Source organism: Leucoraja erinacea, chromosome 1 (assembly GCF_028641065.1).
Source record: "Leucoraja erinacea ecotype New England chromosome 1, Leri_hhj_1, whole genome shotgun sequence".
Classification (NCBI taxonomy): Eukaryota; Metazoa; Chordata; class Chondrichthyes; order Rajiformes; family Rajidae; genus Leucoraja; species Leucoraja erinaceus.
The window spans coordinates 133,779,651-133,799,567 of NC_073377.1; the positions used below are offsets into that span (position 1 = coordinate 133,779,651).

The 19,917-nt window shown below is 46.3% G+C and overlaps 1 protein-coding gene across 3 annotated transcripts in view; it reads right to left on the minus strand.

Annotated features, from left to right (window-relative positions):
* Window positions 1-19,917, minus strand: part of LOC129701937 (ETS-related transcription factor Elf-2-like) — a 145,234-nt gene that overhangs the window by 59,621 nt on the left and 65,696 nt on the right. For 2 of the 3 annotated variants that reach the window (XM_055643391.1, XM_055643385.1), the window contains exons 3-4: window positions 9,412-9,585; window positions 7,833-7,919 (exon numbers count right to left, since the gene is read on the minus strand). In XM_055643391.1, the coding sequence (XP_055499366.1) occupies window positions 7,833-7,919; window positions 9,412-9,585 (261 nt within the window). Of the gene's footprint in view, window positions 1-7,832; window positions 7,920-9,411; window positions 9,586-18,800; window positions 19,384-19,917 lie in introns of those variants that run through there. The other variant, XM_055643397.1, reaches the window with a different exon arrangement.

A 19,917-nucleotide genomic window follows, 5' to 3' on the forward strand; every position in this document is an offset into this window, starting at 1 on the left:
TGAAAATATTGGGGGTGAAAATGACTTCAGGACAGTTTGTTAGGAAAATCAAAGAAATGGTACAGAATACTTATACAGCTGAGTGAGTATAATTTTGTGGATGAGAAATTGCGTTCAACCAATTGATGACTTCTTTGACAAAGTAACTAGCATGTTAGATAACAAGGAAGCCAATGGATGTAGCAAATTTTGTTATACATAATTTGGTCTGTGAAGTGCCCCATAAAAGATTACCGCATTAGATAAGCACCTGTGGACTTGAACGTAATAGGTTAAGTCCAGGGGGTCAGGTATGGGGCTTTATGTGTGGGCCAGATATATTATCAGTGCAGAGGGGCGAGGAGAAAGGCCAAGTGTGCATCCAGAGTCAAGGTCTGGAATAGTACTAGGTGTGCAGTCAAAGCTGGGACCAGAGGAGTGTTCAGCACTGGGAACCTAAGCAGGTAAGCAGCTATGATCAGGGTAGAAGAGTTGGCTAGGTGTAAGGCTGGACTCATGGTCAGGAATGAGAGAAGGTATGCAACTGGAGTCAGGGTCAGGAGCAGTACCAGGTGTGCAGTGAGACCCAGGTTGGTCAATATGGGCCAAGTGTTTGATTATAATCTGATTTCCATACATGAATATACTAAGATGATTCATGTGCTGCACGTGTGGATCAGACCCTGGGCTCTACTGTGGAATGTAATTAGGAATGTAATTAAGTCTAACCTTACTCATAGCTAATCCAATGTAAAGCATAAATATTGCATTCAAGTGTGTTAAACGACTCGCTACAGTATGCACCATATTGCACAATTTCAAGCTGAAAAATGCAAAATCTCCGTACCAATGGGGGGGGGGGGGGGGGGGGGGGGGGGGGGTGAAGGGCAATTTCTCACTCCCAACTCTCACCCAATGTTGGCAGCCCTGATATACATGCATTTAGATGGGCAAGGGCTGATTAGGCTAGATAGTATGTGTACGTGTACGTATGTGTGAGCTGTCTCACACATTTTTGAAGATGTGACCAAAAAGGTTGATGAGGGTTGAGCTGTAGATGTTGTATAAGGATTTCAGCAAAGGATGTTTTTCGGACTGGCGGCCTGTGACTAATGGGGTGTCTCAGGGTTTGGTGCTGGGCCCATTACTGTTTGTCATCTATATCAATAATTTGGATGATAATGTACGTAGCAAGATTAGGAACTTTGGAGATGATACAAAAGTGGATGGTATTGCATATAGTGAAAATGGGTGTCAAAAATTGCAGTAGTATCTTGATTGGTTAGCCAGGTGGGTTGACGGATATTAATACAGAAAAATGTAAGGTGCTGCATTTCTGGAAAGTCTAACATTGGCAGGACCTACACAGAATGGTAAGGGTCTGGGGAGTGGTGTAGAGCAGAGAGATCTAGGAGTGCAGGTACATAGTTCCTTGAAGGTGGGTTCACTGGTTGATGGGGTGGTCGAAAATGCTTTTGGCACTTTGGCCTTCATCTGAGTATATAATTGAATATAGTATGTTGCACTTATACAAGACATTGGTGAGGCCGCATTCAGAGTATTGTGTTCAGCTCTGGGCACCATATTATAGGAAATATGTTGTTAAGTTTGAAAGGGTACAGAAAAGATTTACAAGGATGTTACCTGGATTCAAAGGTCTAAGCTAAAGGGAGAGGATGAGCAGGCTGGAACTCCCTGCAGCACATGAGGATGAGGGGTGACCTTGTAGAGGTGTATAAAATTATGAGAGGAATAGATCGGCTGAACGCATAGAATTTCTGAAAATCGAGAACCAGAGGGCACAGGTTTAAGGTGAAGAAGAAAAAATTTCATATGAATCTGAAGGGTAACTTTTTCCACGCAAAGGATGGTGGGTGTATGGAACGAGCTGCCAGTGGAGGTAGTTGAGGCAGGGACTTTCGCAAAGTTTCAGAAGCACTAGACCAAGGGGGATCTGTTGGGTCCCATCCCCTCAACGCGCGGTTGGGGGGGGGCCTGTGGCGTCTCACACACACACTAACCACCGCCCCACACACACACATGCACTAACCACCCCACGCACACACTAACCACCCCCCTTGATATTATATTAATATTATTCATTGGCTCCTTTTTACCCCATCCCCACACTAACTCGAGGGGCAGAGTGGGACAGAGAAAGAGAAAGGGAGAGGGGGGGAGATGGGGGCAGAGGAGAGGGGGAGTGGAGAGGGGGGAGAAGAGGGGAGATGGGAGAGGGGGAGAGAGAGAGGGAGGGAGCGGAGAGGGGGAGGGGGGGAGAGGGAGGGGGAGGAGGGGGAAGAAGGGGGAGGAGGAGGGAGGGAGAGGAGGGAGGGAGAGGGTAGAATGAGGGAAAGGAGGACGGGGAGAGGAGGAGGGAAGAGAGAGGTAGAGGGCAGACTTGAACTTGGCGAGCTGGCGTGCAGACGGGGCCGACTGCGAACGCGTGGCGGGCCTCGGCAGCTCTCAGGTCCTCTCTGGATCTCAGATTGGTGAAGAATTTGAAGAAATAACTCAAGAAATAATGAATCCAATTTTCAGATGAGGCGAATTTCGAGATCACGAGGTAAATCTCTACCGGAATATGTAAAAATTTCACCGTTAGCGCATCGGGTTTCTGAGATGTGAATCACAGAAAAAGACAATTAAACACACAAGCAAACACACAAGTACATAAACATCCAAGATCAGAGTTTTATAATAATATAGATTTAGACATGTACATGGATAGGACAGGTTTAGAGGGATATGGGCCAAACACAGGCAAGTGGGACATGTTGGTCGGTGTAGACAAGTTGGGCTGAAGCGCCTATTTCAATGCTGCATGACTATGACTGAATAAGTGGGTACAATTTGGAAGAGATTACCTTGGCATGCTTAATGATCTGTGTTAGTAGAATTTTGGGCAGGAGAAGAAACATTGGGATGAATTATGCAAGTTTACACCCACCAGAGAACATAGAGTATCACCCACAACTAGCAGCTTGCAAACATGGGCTGCCAAGAGGAACCAATACTTGTTTCACATCCAAAAATATTTCCCCAGCTTTACATTAGCAAACGTATAATTGGGTCAATCCCACCAATTTACCAGTCCATTTACTTTGCAAGCACAAGGATATACTGTGATCCTGGGCATTCTCAGCAATGACTTTGAACTCCGCGAGGTACAGGTTTTAAATGTGGACAATGGAGCTCACACAATGAACTGATGAATCAGTGCTGCGTGAACCGTGCTGAACTACATTCAGAAAAAGCACAAAGGGTAGCAAGAGCATGCAACGTCGTCTGGATGGGAGAAGATTTGCTATCCATCGACAGAAGTAACTTAGGACACTTGGATATGTTAGCGGAGCCTTGGTGGATGGAGCTACCAGACCAGTCCAGCAGCAGCTAGTGAGTGAACCAACACCATGTAGAATTCTCGTCCTCACTAATCTGCCTCTTAACAGATGCATCTGCCCATAACTGGATTAAAAGAAATGGCCAGTGTTTGTGGACACGAAGGCCCATGTTAGCGCAAAGAACACCACTGCGTTTTGAGCTACTGCTGCCACAATGAATGGGACAGACTTAGAAGCACAAAACTGCACTCTCCGAATGTGCTGTGGATCATTAACATTAAAAACCGTAAACCGTAACCCTACTGTCAAGCATATTCCTCACTCTACTATTTCCAATCCACAAAAGATACAAGAAGACAAGGAGATGTAGTCGTGGAGATGTTGCAAGGCAGGACACGAATGCACGTCACGCAGAGCCAAGTGATCCCCCAACTGACTGACTATCAGATAGATCAAAACTCTGCAATCTGGGTCAGAACTGGACCTAGGGTTGAGATTTTTGATTGGAGAAAGGCTAACTTTGATGAGATGCGAAAGGATTTAAAAGGAATGAATTGGGACATTTTGTTTTATGGGAAGGATGTAGAAGAGAAGGAGGACATTTAAAAGGGGAAATTTTAAGAGTACAGAATCTTTATGTCCCTGTTCAGTTGAAAGGAAATAGTAAAAATTGGAAAGAGCATGGTTTTCAAGGGAACTTGGACACTTGGTTCGGAAAAAGAGAGAGATCTACAATAATTATAGGCAGCATGGAGTGAATGAGGTGCTTGAGGAGTATAAAGAATGTAAAAAGAATCTTAAGAAAGAAATTAGAAAAGCTAAAAGAAGATATGAGATTGCTTTGGCAAGTGAGGTGAAAGTAAATCCAAAGGGTTTCTACAGCTATATTAATAGCAAAAGGATAACGAAGGATAACATTAGAGAGACAGAGTGGACAGCTATCTGCAGAGCCAAAAGAGATGGGGGAGATATTGTATTTCTTCGGTATTCACCAAGGAGAAGGATATTGAATTATGTGAGGTGAGGAAAACAAGTAGAGTAGCTATGGATACTATGAGATTCAAAGAAAAAGAAGTACTGACACTTTTGAAAAATATAAAAGTGGATAAGTCTCCAGGTCCTGACAGGATATTCCCTAGGACATTGAGGGAAGTTAGTGTAGAAATAGCAGGGGCTATGACAGAAATATTTCAAATGTCATTAGAAACGGGAATAGTGCCCGAGGATTGGTGTACTGCGCATGTTGTTCCATTGTTTAAAAAGGGTTCTAAGAGTAAACCTAGCAATTATAGACCTGTTAGTTTGATTTCAGTGGTGGGCAAATTAATGGAAAAGATACTTAGAGATACTATATAGAAGCATCTGGATAAATAGGGTCTGATTAGGAACAGTCAACATGGATTTGTGCCTGGAAGGTCATGTTTGACTAATCTTCTTGAATTTTTTGAAGAGTTACTAGGGAAATCGATGAGGGTGTTATATTGTCCATACAGACAACAGTGGATGTTGTCTATACGGACTTTAGTAAGGCCTTTGACAAGGTTCCTCATGGAAGGTTGGTTAAGAAGGTTCAATTGTTGGGTATAAATGCAGGAGTAGCAAGATGGATTGAACAGTGGCTAAATGGGAGACGCCAGAGAGTAATGGTGGATGGCCGTTTGTCAGGTTGGAGGCAGGTGACTAGCGGGGTGCCTCAGGGACCTGTGTTGGGTCCACTGTTGTTTGTCATGTACATCAATGATCTGGATGAAGGTGTGGTAAATTAAGTATGCAGATGATACTATGATAGGTGGTGTTGTGGATAATGAAGTAGATTTCCAAAGTCTACAGAGAGATTTAGGCCATTTGGAAGAATGGGCTGAAAGATGGCAGATGGAGTTTAATGCTGATAAGTGTGAGGTGCTACATCTTAGCAGGACAAATCAAAATAGGACGTACATGGTAAATGGTAGCGAATTGAGGAATGCAGTTGAACAAAGGGATCTAGGAATAACTGTGCATAGTTCCCTGAAGGTGGAATCTCATGTAGATAGGGTGGTAAAGAAAGCTTTTAGTATGCCAGCCTTTATAAATCAGAGCTTTGAGTATAGAAGTTGGGATGTAATGTTAAAATTGTTAAAATTGTACAAGGCAGAGACAGGAAAGAACATGCTACGCTCACTTGTACAAATCAAATACTACTATGGATGGCACAAGAAACTTCAGATGCCAAAACAAGAGATAGCTCCAGAAACAACAACATCTTCAGTTATAGTGAGATTGAAGCATTTTCACCACACCAATAGCCAAAATAAATCATTTCATGTGATCAAAAAACACTGGGCACCCCAATACAGAAAAGGTCACAGATTTCAACAATGTCATGCCATTAGTGTTGAAGACCTGCACAAAATAACAATCTTAAGCAAAAAGCAAATTGCTGGAGGAATTCAGCGGATCAAGCAGTACCTGTCAAGTCAAACTGAAATGAAAGAACAGGTGCAGAGAAATGCTACATTGAAATCACGAGACAGTGATTAAAGTGGGTGGAACCCCAGCCTGCCGAGTTCTGCCTGGGGGTCAATAGGGCACACAGCACCAGAAGCCAGTGAAGAAGACAGAAGAGACTTGCGGGCGGCAAAACTTGAACAATAAATCAAAAGGACTGTCCGAAAAGACTGTCGCGATAGCCAGAAAAGGCAAGCAGGACTGATTGTCTACAGACCCGATTGGCAGCCGGTAAGGACTGAACTCTAAATGAACTGAGCCGAAGACTGCAGCCCCAGAGACTCTGTTTAACCCTTTAATATCTGAGAAACTTGTCTGGCTAATGTGTTGATTGATAAAGTTTGAAATATTGGTGGTGTTTGTTAACCAAGATGACAGGGTGATGATAGTGTTTGTTGTCTATGTAAAGTTCATCCTGCTTCATTGTGGGGTTAAGGGCTAATGTGAGCTAATTTCTAATGCTTATATGCTATGTGTGGTGTTAGTTTAAATAATTGCATTTTTAAAAATATGGTAAAATGTGTTAAAAAACAGTAAAGATTCACATGATATTAAGCTAAAAAATTGGTAACAGTAGTGGGCATTATCTGTATTTTTCATTTAATGAAATGTGAAAATTATTTAAAAAACAAAATGGCTGCTATGAGTTGGAATGTTAGATACATGTAATTTTCTGTTATTTATATTTGGTTACAGTAATGTGTATATTTTTTACCTTTGTGTCTAAAGGTTTTTCACCTGGTAAAGACTAATCTTCCAAAATAAAAGGAAGAGAAAATAAAATGTGGAAAAGAAGTGTTTGGTCTGAGTGAATCCAGTTCATCATTTCGGGGTAGATAAATCAAATCCCTTTCAAGCGGGGAATCTGCAAAAACATTAGGAGACTTGACAGTGCCTATGGAGGGAATAGACCGACACCAATTTGAGTCAGGACCCTGCTTCAGACAAAATCTAAGACAAAGCAACTAATTTAAATATTCACTCCTTCCACCGTCAACACATCATGGCTGAACTATCTACCAAATGTACAGTTTTAGCTCAACATGGCAGCTGGGACAACTTCTCACAAATCTACTGTCTTCATTACCCAAAGGACTCTGGTCAGCAGGTGCATGGGATCACCGCCAGTTACAGGTTTCTCTCCAAACCCTGTAACATCTTCACTTGGAAAAAACCGTCACCTCTCTTTTGCTGAGCAGCACTGTGGGAATACTCGAGCTCTTTAAAACTCACAAGCGTCAAGAGTGTTAAATTGTCAGATGTACCAGAAACAGAACAAAATTCTTACTTGCTGAGGCTTTACAGGCCTATTAACGTAACCACACAAGGAATAAATAGACAATAAACAATACATTAGCAGTTGCACTGTGTAACCAGAACGTAAATAGTGTGAATCCAAAATATGTAATGCAATCAAAACATGGTCCATAGTAGATTGTTATTGAGGTAGGGTTGCAGTTCGGGATGTGCAGTGTGGTTCAAGAACCTGATAGCTGCTGGGAAGAAGTTCTTGAATTTGGAGTTCACGGTTCTCGGCTCTTGTACCTTCTTCCCCAATAAGACCAGCAAGAATAGACCATAGCCAGGATGGTGTGGGTCTTTGATGATAGTAGCTGCCTTTTCGAGGCAGCGCCTCCTGCAGATCCCTTTGATGGTGGAGAGGTCAGTACTTGTCATGGACCGGGAAATGTCTACTCATGGTGCAGCCTCCTCCATTCCTAGGTGTACGAGTTACCAAACCAGGCCGTGATGCACCCAGTCAGCACACTCTTCACCTGCAGAAGATCAATATAGAGTACTCGGCGACACGCCAAATCTCCTCACGGTGCTGCATTCCCCAACAACAGCACACCATCACATTCTCAAGGCAGTTAGAAATTAGACATTATTTTTGAATTTATTGACAAAACACACACACACACCTCAAAATAATAAAATAATCCCTTACCAGTTTATGCCCTCCCTCCTACGCCGGCAGTTGTTTTGTTAATGTGTTTATTTGCCTTTGACAGCTACACTTACCCTTCCCTTCTCTGGCCTTCTTTTTCACAGAAAGATCCGACGCAGTATTCGTCAACCCGGACTGCTGATTCTTTGGTTTGCGACCAGCTATAAGACACATTGCAACACTCGTTTACTACAAATCTCACCAAGATACAGAAAAGGGCACTCTGGCCCTAGTGAGGTTAATTAGAATGCATTCAGAAGGGTGGGGGAAGAAGAGAGCAAAAATGTACCCTTCTTTCTAAAACTGCTTAGCAGTTGATGTTCAACAAAAATAAAACACCATTAGAGCTTGGTTACGCAATATTATGCTAGCCACCACTGGCAAAGGAGGGAGCCATGGGAGGGAGCAGTTGGGCTGATACAAGAGAAAGGCTGAGCTAACAAAGGGAAGGTGCTGAGGGGTGGATGGACTGACAAGGGTTAACTGGCATGTTTGCCCATCCGTTTACCTGGCACACAGCCGGTAAACAAATGTTTATTATATATGACAGCGGATATGGCAATTCCTCTTCACCCAACATCAAAGCTGGATTCAGCATTTTCCTGGTTAAATAATCAAATGGTTAAAATAATTTTTTTTGACAAAAACATTTGTCTCAAACGAAAATATATTAATTTTGGGCATCTTATTTCCACTCCTCCTCGTATTTTGTTTGTTCATTCAAAAACGAAAACAGTATCTCAATGGATACAATGAGTAGTCTTCTATCATCTTACCCAATAGGTTGGACCTCACACATATACTGTGTACTAGTGAGCTATTCAACTTTGTGGGCATGAAATGAGGTTAGTCTCTATCAATTGTTGTCTACACTAACACAGTTTCTATCTGAGGCACTCATCAACTGAATTTCACACCAACCTTAACCTTGCCTTCCCCAAGGCCAAACAGGCCAACTCTAACTCCTAGGCTGACTGAAGATAGCATAGATTCTGAAGTAAACCTAGGATCCTGGGATCCATACGGCTCAGTATGGTGAATGGGAACAATGTGATCAGAAGCTTGAGAGCAATGGATACACAAGTAGTCTACATTAATTTAAGGCAAATTTTAGGTTTAGTTTTAGAGATACAGACCCTTGTGCTCACCGATTCCGCACCGACCAGCGATCCCCGCACATCAACACTATCCTACACACATTAGGGACAATTTACACTTACACCAAGTCAATTAACATACAAACCTGTACGTCTTTGGTGTGGGAGGAAACCAAAGTTTAGTGGGATATGGCCCAAATGTAGGCAAATGGAACTTGGGGCATCTTGGCTGACATGGATGAGTTAGGCCGAAGGGCCTGTTTCCATTCTCTAGGACCAAACGACACCAAGCAAGGACAGTTTAATATTATGGCCTGCATCAGGTATGAAAGCTGGTTGAGAAAATACAAGGCTGTCTAAGTTTTGTACCTTCCAGTAAAGAGGGCAGTCTTTCATCCCATTAAATCTCATTGACTCACCACCGAGGTAATGAAGATATATGAGCAGGCAAGAATTCCCTCCTTAAAATTCTTGAAGTGGAAGTTTAAAAAACAGAGCACAATATTCCCCCATTTAAAAAAAACAATTTTGACAGCGCCCACAAAGAGAAAGATACCTTTCTTTTTTTTGGTTGGCTCAGGGGTTTCAGGTATCGGCACAGCAGGAGAGGTGTCCATGGGCTCGGGCTCCTCTGTTGACACTTCCACCACCGTCTCTGTGATCACATCAGGTCTCATGGCAGCATGGACAAACTCCGGGGTCGACACACACGGTGGAACAAATACCTGGACTATAGGAAACACAAAACTAATTAATCCATGCAAGACGGTCATTTCACCACAAACATCCTACTGTACTCTTCAAATAAAACATGCCCAGTGTTCACTTTAAAGACATAGTCCATATCATGCTTGGATAGTACAAATGGACTTCCATTTTGCATACACTTTGACAGAGTTGCACCTTTGGCGATTTTCATTTTAACTACTAACTATCCAGTGATGTGCCACAAAATGGTGATGCTTTCAGAATGTGTGCCCCTTGGTCACACTCCTCCCTGCTGTTGTTCAGGTGGATGAGATCTCAATTAAGCAAAATAAAGACAAAAAGCATGGAAGTTAATCCTGAAAGGGTAGGAACAGCTATTTAAAATACATAGTAAGGGAAATCATGCTTGACTACTCTTCTGGAATTTTTTGAGGATGTGACAAGTAAAATGGATGAAGGGGTGCCGGTGGATGTAGTGAATCTAGTCAAGCATGATTTCCCTTACATGATAAATGGTAGCGAATTGAGGAATGCAGCTGAACAGAGGGATCTAGGAATAACTGCACAGTTCCCTGACGGTGGAATCTCGTGTAGATAGGGTGGTAAAGAAAGCTTTTGGTATGCTAGCCTTTATAAATCAGAGCATTGAGTATAGAAGTTGGGATGTAATGTTAAAATTGTACAAGGCATTGGTGAGACCAATTCTGGAGTATGGTGTACAATTTTGGTCGCCCAATTATAGGAAGGATGTCAACAAAATAGAGAGAGTACAGTGGAGATTTACTAGAATGTTGCCTGGGTTTCAGCAACTAAGCTACAGAGAAAGGTTGAATAAATTAGGTCTTTATTCTCTGGAGCTCAGAAGGTTAAGGGGGGACTTGATAGAGGTCTTTAAAATGATGAGAGGGATAGACAGAGTTGACGTGGACAAGCTTTTCCCACATTGAGAGTAGGGAAGATTCAAACAAGAGGACATGACTTCAGAATTAAGGGACAGAAGTTTAGGGGTAACATGAGGGGGAACTTCTTTATTCAGAGAGTGGTAGCTGTGTGGAATAAGCTTCCAGTGGAAGTGGTGGATGCAGGTTCGATTTTATCATTTAAAAATAAATTGGATAGGTATATGGATGGGAAAGGAATGGAGGGTTATGGTCTGAGTGCAGGTAGATGGGACTAGGGGAAAATAATTGTTCGGCACGGACTTGTACGGCCGAGATGGCCTGTTTCCGTGCTGTAATTGTTATATGGTTATATATGGTTATAAATCCATGTTGACTTGGACTAATCATTTTACTGCTATCCAAATGCCCCATTATTACCTCTTTAATAATTGACTCCAGCATCTTTCCCACCACCGAAGTCAGGCTAACTGGTCTGTAATTCCCCGTTTTCTCTCTCGCTCCTTTCTTGAAAAGTGGGATAACATTAGCTATACTCCAATCCACAGGAACTGATCCTGAATCTATTGAACATTGGAAAATGATCACCAATGCGTCCACTCTTTCTAGAGCCACCTCCCTGAGGACCCTGGGATGCAGACCATCAGGTCCAGGGGATTTATCATCCTTCAGTCCCATTAGCCTACCCAATACTATTTCTCGCCTAATGAAAATTTCTTTCAGTTCCTCTACCCCCTTAGATCCTCTGTCCTCCAGTACATCTGGGAGATTGTTTGTGTCTTCCTTAGTGAAGACAGATCCGAAGTACCTATTCAACTTCTGCCATTTCCTTGTTACCCATAATAATTTCACCCGTGCCTGCCTTCAAGGGACCCACATTTGACTTTGCTACTCTTTTTCCCTTAACACATCTAAAGAAGCTTTTACTGTTCTTTATATTCCTGACCAGCTTCCCCTCGTACTTCATCTTTTCAGCCCGTATTGCCCATTTTGTTTCCTTCTATTGTCCTATGAAAGTTTCCCAATCCTCTGGCTTCCGGCTACTCTTTGCTGTGTTATACATCTTTTCTTTTAGTTTTATTCTATCCCTAACTTCTCTTGTCAGCCACGGTTGCCCCTTAGAATCTTTCTTCGTTTTTATAATGAAATGATCCTGCGTCTTCCGGATTATGCCGATAAATTCATGCCATTGCTGTTCTACCGTCATTCCTGCTAGGATTCCCTTCCAGTCTACCTTGGCCAGCTCCCCTCTCATGCCTTCATAGTCCCCTTTGTTCAACTGCATCACTGCCACTTCCGATTTAACGTTCTCCTTCTCAAATTGCAGATTAAAATTAATCATATTATGATCACTACCTCCAAGCGGTTCCTTTACCTCGAGTTCTCTTATCATATCTGGTTCATTGGACAACACTAAATCTAGAATTGCCTTTTCTCTGGTCGGCTCCATTACAAGCTGCTCTAAGAATCCATCTCTGAGGCATTCTACAAACTCTCTTTCTTGGGGTCCTGAACCAACCTGATTTTCCCAGTCTACCTGCATATTGAAATCCCCATCATCACAGTGGCATTACCTTTGTTACATGCCAGTTTTAACTCCTGCTGCAACTTGCACCCTACAGCCGGGCTACTATTTGGGGGTCTGCACATAACACCAATTAGTGTCTTCTTGCTTTTACAATTCCTCAACTTAATCCACAGTGACTCTACCTCGTCAGTCCCTATGTCTTCCCTCGCAAGGGACTGAATTCCATCCCTCACCAGCAGAGCTACCCCCCCCTCGTCTGCCCACCTGTCTGTCCTTTCTATAGGATGTATAACCCTGAATATTAAGTTCCCAGGCCCGATCCTCCTGCAGCCACGTCTCAGTAATCCCCACATTGTCATATCTACCAACCTCTAACTGAGCCTCAAGCTCATCTACTTTACTTTTTATACTTCGCGCAAGCATATACAATACTTTTAATACCTTACACATCTCACCTTTCACATCGATCCCTATTACACTTGGCCATACTCTCCTGTCCCTTTGTGAGATTCCTTTCCCGTTAATTCTGGGGTCATTAACCATCCCTTTACTTTCTTTCCATTTAACTACGTCCTCGACTATCCCATTTGACACCCCACCCCCCTTATTCAGTTTAAAACCACCCGTGTAGCAGTGGCAAACCTGCCTGCCAGAATGCTGGTCCCCCACATGTTAAAGCCCTGTCTCACGGTAGGAGCTGACCCACGAGGTACCCCAAGTGAAAGACTCGTGGTTGTGTGCGAGATCCCAAGTGTATGATCAAGAGTTTAACCGAGTTCCCACGGGTATGACAAGTTTGCCGTTTACTTGTCATTTCTGAGATGTTCCAAATTCATCTCCCGAGTTACTCTTGAGCCAATCCTGAATGAAGGTCTGTTTTAGTAAGCAACAGTGTTATGTTTTAATAAGCAACAGTGTTAAAGAAGACATCTCCATCCTGCGGCTTTGATTTAAAGATAGAATTCAGCGCGGCCACATCTATTGATGTGACCTACAAAGGGAAAATGCGCACCATCCAGTGCCAGAGCAGTTATACTTACGATTTGTTTGAAACACACAGGTTTGATATATTTTAATTGAATTTACTGCCATGTTTACACACTGCGGGGAGACGGGAGATGAAATCTTTGAATATGGACGGATGTGCACATCAGATTGTTGGGAGATGGAGCTCAGGGATCACCTCCTGAGCTGCTTTGGCGTGAGCTGAGGTGGAGGGAAGTTGGGGGGAGGGGGGAAGGCGCGGGCATCATTAGTCTGTCTGGGGTGACATGGCTCTTGGGTTAGGCTGGGATCATTCTCTGCGGGATGATCTTAATGCGGGAGACAAGTGTAGGAGAGTTGTACTGACTGTGTGGGCAGACACTTTGGCAGTGATTGCCCACCAGTCTCAAAAGCCGCTGTGTCTCCCTGTCCCTGGGATAGTAGGGGGCGATCAAACAGCACAATACCCCCCTCCACGCCAACATGAAGGGCAACAATCCCAAGGCTTTAGCGTCAGGAACAGCGGCAGGCGACAATCACCTGCCATAACGCGAGAGAGATCATGCACTATTGTAGGTCTCCCTTTGGACGTCGGTGTTTCTGTCTTTCTCCACTCATTGTTGGCCCTGTCTGTCGCCACCCCCACCCACACCCCTCTGCTTCCCAGCCATGTGTGTAACCCCTTTCCTACCCTCTCCAGCTCCCCGCCCATTGCACCGGGCGCGGGGGCTTTGCACTGTCTTCACGTCGGCGATGCCAGCAGGTCAGTGCCAGTCGCCCCAGGGCAGGTGCCCGGGGGCTCTCTCCCAGAGTGGCCCCGGACCGGGGGGGGGTGAGAGTCAGCAGGCACGCCGGTTCTGTCACACCATGGGCCACCGTCAACCAAGCCACCCGTCCACGTGAAACAGGAGCTGAGACTGGGAACTGTACCGCCCTTGCCCCCTGCCTCTGCAACTGCAAACAACCACACTCTCCTGCTCACCTAACCCACCCATCCCCACCTTTCCCTCCCAACTCCAGTCCCGTCCCGACCCCCTGGGAAACTGAAGGGAGCGACAATCAACTGGGGGATCAGGTTAAACAGCTGTGCATGGAGCCTGCCACCAGAGTCGTGTATGACTGCCTGGGCAGCCTGAGGACGGCAGGTGCACCCTGACTGTGAGAGAGACAGAGGCGCGCACACACACACACACACACAGTGTGGAGTTCCTCTGACTGACTGACTGTCTGCGTGTGGGTGTGGGGAGTGGGACAGAGATAGAGAGAGACACACACACACACAGGCAGCGTGGAGTACCTTTAACTGTGTGTGTGGGAGAGAGAGACAGAGGCAGACACACACACAACGGGCAGTGTGTACCTCTGTCTGTGTGTGTGTGTAGGGGAGAGAGAGACACAGAAACAGTGTGGACCTCTGACTGTGTAGGAAGGAGAGAGGGGGAGAGACAGAGAGAGAGGCACAGAGGCAGTGTGATGTACTTCGGGGTGACTGGGGGAAGAGTCTTTCTCTTTGCGCACAGGACCAAGGTCTATCTGTGTGTGTGGGAGGGAAGACCCCAAAAACCCTGGGTAGACAGATCTGTTTGTGTGGCCTTGAATGCTCGTACCGCTGCCTACAACTCGGGCTTGGCATCAGGAAACATGGACGTCTACAAGGCAGAGTCCTACCGAATGCGAAGGGCGGTGAAGGACGCAAAGAGAAGGTACAGGGACAAGATGGAGTTACAGATGGAGCAGCAGGACACCAGAAGCCTGTGGCAGGGGCTACGGATTGTAATCAACTACCGAAGCACCGCTCCCTCATCCGCATGTGCCGGCACCTCCCTAGCTGACGACCTGAACTCCTTCTACGCTCGTTTCGAGAGGGGCAACACCACTCCAGGTCTGCCGACTATCGACAATACCGACAGCGGGCTGGCTACCGAAGCTGAAGGGAGGAATATGCACACATTCTCGCTGTCCGAGCACGACGTGAGGAGGGCACTGACACGGGTGAACACAAGAAAAGCTGCAGGCCCCGATGGCATCTCGGGGCGAGTACTCAAGTCCTGTGCTACGCAGCTAGCTCCAGTGCTCACTACATTATTCAACCTCTCCCTGGACAAGTCCGTGGTCCCTGCCTGCTTCAAAAAATCCATCATTGTACCGGTACCAAAAAATGCCTCCCCAGCCTGCCTGAATGACTACCGTCCGGTGGCCCTTACCTCGGTAGTCATGAAATGCTTTGAGAGGCTGGTGAAGAATCACATCTGCGCCTTCCTCCCTCGGAACATGGACCCGTTGCAGTTTGCATACCGTCCGAACAGGTCCACGGACGATGCGGTCTCCCAGGTCTTGCACACCGCTCTCTCCCATCTGGACAGCCAGAAGGGGGGCTACGTGAGGATGCTGTTCATAGACTACAGTTCAGCCTTCAACACGATAGTCCCCACCAGACTGGCCGGGAAGCTACTGGAATTGGGGCTCAACACCTCCCTGTGTGCCTGGGTCCTGGACTTTCTCACCGCCAGGCCCCAGGTAGTCAAGATGGGAGGGAATACATCGAAGTCCCTCACCCTGAGCACAGGATCGCCGCAGGGTTGCGTCCTCAGCCCCCTATTGTACTCCCTGTACACACATGACTGTGTGGCTAGGTTCAGCTCCAATTCAATAATTAAGTTTGCTGATGACACTGTGGTGGTGGGCCTGATCTCAGACAATGATGAGAGGGCCTACCAGGAGGAGGTGGCTGATCTAGCACTCTGGTGCCAGGAGAACAGCCTCCTCTTGAACATCAAAAAAACGAAGGAGCTGATCATGGACTTTAGGAGGGCACATCATCCGAGGACGTACACTCCATTGAGTATAAATGGGGATCCTGTGGATAGGGTGAACTGTTTTAAATATCTGGGAGTCCACATCTCTGAGGATATGACATGGTCATCACACGCCTCAGCACTGGTGAGTAAGGCAAGGCAGCGCCTTTACCACCTCAGGCAATTGAGGAAATTCAGAGTGTCTCCGAGGATCCTCCAGTGCTTCTACGCAGCGGCAGTGGAAAGCATCTTGTCCGGGAACATTACCATCTGGTTCGGGAATTGCTCTGCCAAGGACAAGAAGGCTCTGCAGAGAGTAGTGGGTTCGGCCGAACGCACTATGGGAACTTCACTCACCCCCCTGCAGGAACTATACAACAGGAGGTGCAACTCCAGAGCAAACAAAATCATGAGAGACCTCTTCCACCCCTGCAACGGACTGTTCCAGCCGCTACGGTCAGGCAAACGCCTCCGTTGCCACGCAGTGAGAACGGAGAGGTTGAGAAGGAGTTTCTTCCCAGAGGCAATTCGGACTGTAAACGCCTTTCTCACCAGGGACTAACTGTACAGAACGTTTTTCCTTCTATTATTTATTATGTAAAATAATATGTGTGTTATGATTGTGTTTATAATTTGTTTGGTTGTTTTGTTGTTCCGCGAGCATTGCCACTTTCATTTCACTGCACATCTCGTATGTGTATGTGACAAATAAACTTGACTTGACTTGACTTGAAAGAGAGTCTAAGCAGAATACATCGGTCTTATTGTGTGTGGGTGGAGACAGAGAGAGGTGGGGGGGAGAAAGAGAGCGGTGGGGGGGAGGAGAGAAATGGGGGGAGACGTATATACACACACAAAGCAGAGTTTCATTATGTATGTGGGAGACACAGATGGACTCACAGTACCTCGGTCTTACTGTGTGTGGGAGGGGGGGGAGAAGAGAGACGTACACTCACAGAGGCACTCTCAGCCTGTATGAGAGGGAGGGAGGGAGAGAGAGAGACACACACACACAAGGTTTCAGTAACAGCCACCCGACGCCAATGAATGAAGACACCCCCATCTGTCTCCCCCTCCTCTCCCTCCACTCTCCACCCTCTCCCTCCTCCCCCCCCCCCCCCCCCCCCCCCCCCCCCCCCCCCCACCTTTCCCCACCCAACTCCAGTCCCACCTGACCTCCTGGGAAACTGAAGGGAGCGACAATCAACTGCTGCCTGCCCGCTGAGTTAAAGAGTTCCCACGGTAGACTCACGATATACTAAGGTAAACGCACGGGCCACTACGTTTTTACAACGAGTTAAAATGTTTCAATTCTTAACCACAAGAGTAAATTTGACTCGTGGAAAATTTTAAACATGTTTGATTTTTTTTCAAGAGTTGACACGAGTCTCTAAGTTGCGTCTACGAGTTCCGACGTTACAGCTATGTTAATCGTACGTTATTACCACGAGTTTTAACTCGGGGTACCTCGTGTGTCAACTCGCATCGTGAGACAGGGGTTTTAAGATGCAATCCATCCCTTTTGTACAGTTCCCCCTTACTCCAAAACAGATCCCAGTGATGTAAGAATCTAAATCCCTGCCCCCTGCACCAGTTCCTCAGCCACACATTCAGGTCCCGTATCTCCGTTACTGCTCTCGCCAGCGCGAGGAACTGGAAGCAAACTGGAGATAACAACACTGGAGGTCCTGCTTTTCAGCATTTTTCCGAGCTCTCTAAAGTCACGCTGCAGAATATTCATCCCCTTCTTTCCGACACCGTTTGTGCCGATATGCACCACCACTTCCGGCTGTTCACCTTTGCCCTTGAGGATTTTCTGCACTCTGTCCGCTACATACTAAGTGTAGGAGTACACTAAGTGTACATGCAAAGAGTAGGAGTAAACGGGTCCTTTTCACAATGGCAGGCAGTGACTAGTGGGGTACCCCAAGGCTCAGTACTGGGACCCCAGCTATTTACAATATATATTAATGATCTAGATGAGGGAATTGAAGGCAATATCTCCAAGTTTGCGGATGACACTAAGCTGGGGGGCAGTGTTAGCTGTGAGGAGGATGCTAGGAGACTGCAGGGTGACTTGGATAGGCTGGGTTAGTGGGCAAATGTTTGGCAGATGCAGTATAATGTGGATAAATGTGAGGTTATCCATTTTGGTGGCAAAAAACAGGAAAGCAGACTATTATCTAAACGGTGGCCGATTGGGAAAGGGGGAGATGCAGCGAGACCTGGGTGTCATGGTACACCAGTCATTGAAGGTAGGCATGCAAGTGCAGCAGGCAGTAAAGAAAGCGAATGGTATGTTAGCTTTCATTGCAAAAGGATTTGAGTATAGGAGCAGGGAGGTTCTACTGCAGTTGTACAGGGTCTTGGTGAGACCACACCTCGAGTATTGCGTACAGTTTTGGTCTCCAAATCTGAGGAAGGACATTATTGCCATAGAGGGAGTGCAGAGACGGTTCACCAGATTGATTCCTGGGATGTCAGGACTGTCTTATGAAGAAAGACTGGATAGACTTGGTTTATACTCTCTAGAATTTAGGAGATTGAGAGGGGATCTTATAGAAACTTACAAAATTCTTAAGGGGTTGGACAGGCTAGATGCAGGAAGATTGTTCCCGATGTTAGGGAAGTACAGGACAAGGGGTCACAGCTTAAGGATAAGGGGGAAATCCTTTAAAACCGAGATGAGAAGAACTTTTTTCACAGAGAGAGTGGTGAATCTCTGGAACTCTCTGCCACAGAGGGTAGTTGAGGCCAGTTCATTGGCTATATTTAAGAGGGAGTTAGATGTGGCCCTTGTGGCTAAGGGGATCAGGGGGTATGGAGAGAAGGCAGGTACGGGATACTGAGTTGGATGATCAACCATGATCATATTGAATGGCGGTGCAGGCTCGAAGGGCCGAATGGCCTACTCCTGCACCTAATTTCTATGTTTCTATGTTTTCTATGTTTTTATCCTGGATCCTGGCACCAGGAAGGCAGCACACCATCCTCGAATCCCATCTGTTCCTGCAGAAACCCCTGTCCGTACCTCTCTCCGAGTCTCCAACTACAATGGCATTGCCGTTGTCCTCTTTGGTTTTGGCTGAACAGCCCTTTTTGCTTCGCAAGCCAGTCCGCCGCTCAGTGTGATAACGTCTTCTGTCCCGACAGCTTCTAAGTGGGTGAACCTGTTAACAAGAGATACAACACCCGGGGACGTTTGCATTCCATGTTTCCCTCCCTTTCTCACCGTTCTTCAGTCACCCTCGACGGAGAGGCGACTTTTTCCACGTTGCTTCTCCGCCTCCCCTCCCCTCTCCTGACAGCTTGGATCGGAGCGGCCTTTCCTGGAGTCGGGTCCGGAGCATCAGCAGCGAGCGCATCATGGACTTTTTCCATCGCGGAGCGGTCGAACCCTTGCCGGGGGTCGCCAGAGAGGAGTGCTCCGATTGCTGGGCCGCGGACTACAACATCATGAAGCATCATGAGTCTGCAGAGCTTCTAGCCACGGGCAGGGCGTGGTCTTACCTTCCGGAGCCTGGGATCCCTCGTCGGGGAACGCCGGAGAAGAGCTCCGACTGGCGGCCTGCGGCCTATAACATCCTCAATGGAGAAATTTTTACATATTCCTGTGGAGTTCTTCCTACTCCACATTTTGTTTTGAAAATTAGAACATTTAGTTATTAATTTCCCTGATTTTTGTTAGTAAAAAACATTAAAAAAAATTAAAATCAAGCTGCTGCATGTCGAAGATTGGAACCTTCACGTGGTCACACTGTCACCTTTCACAGTCTCTCTCACCCTCCAAACTCTCTCCACCTCTACCCCCATCTCCCCTTCTCTCTCCCTCTCCCCCTCCAATCTCTCTCCACCTCTCCCCCCCTCCCCCTCTCCCACCCTTCTCTACCCCCCTCATCCACCCCTCCCCCCTCTCTACCACCCCCCTTCCCCCTACCCATCTCCCCCTTCACCCTCCCCGCTCTCCTCCCCCCCTCCCCTCCCCTTCCCTCCCCTCTCTGCTTTCTCCCCCCTCTCTCCTCACCCCTCCTCCTCCCTCTCCCCTTCCACCCCTCCACACCCATCTCTCCCCCCTCCCCCTCTCTCTTCTTCCCCCTATCCCTCTCTCCCCTTCCGCATCCCCTCTCTCCACCACTCCCCCAACTCTC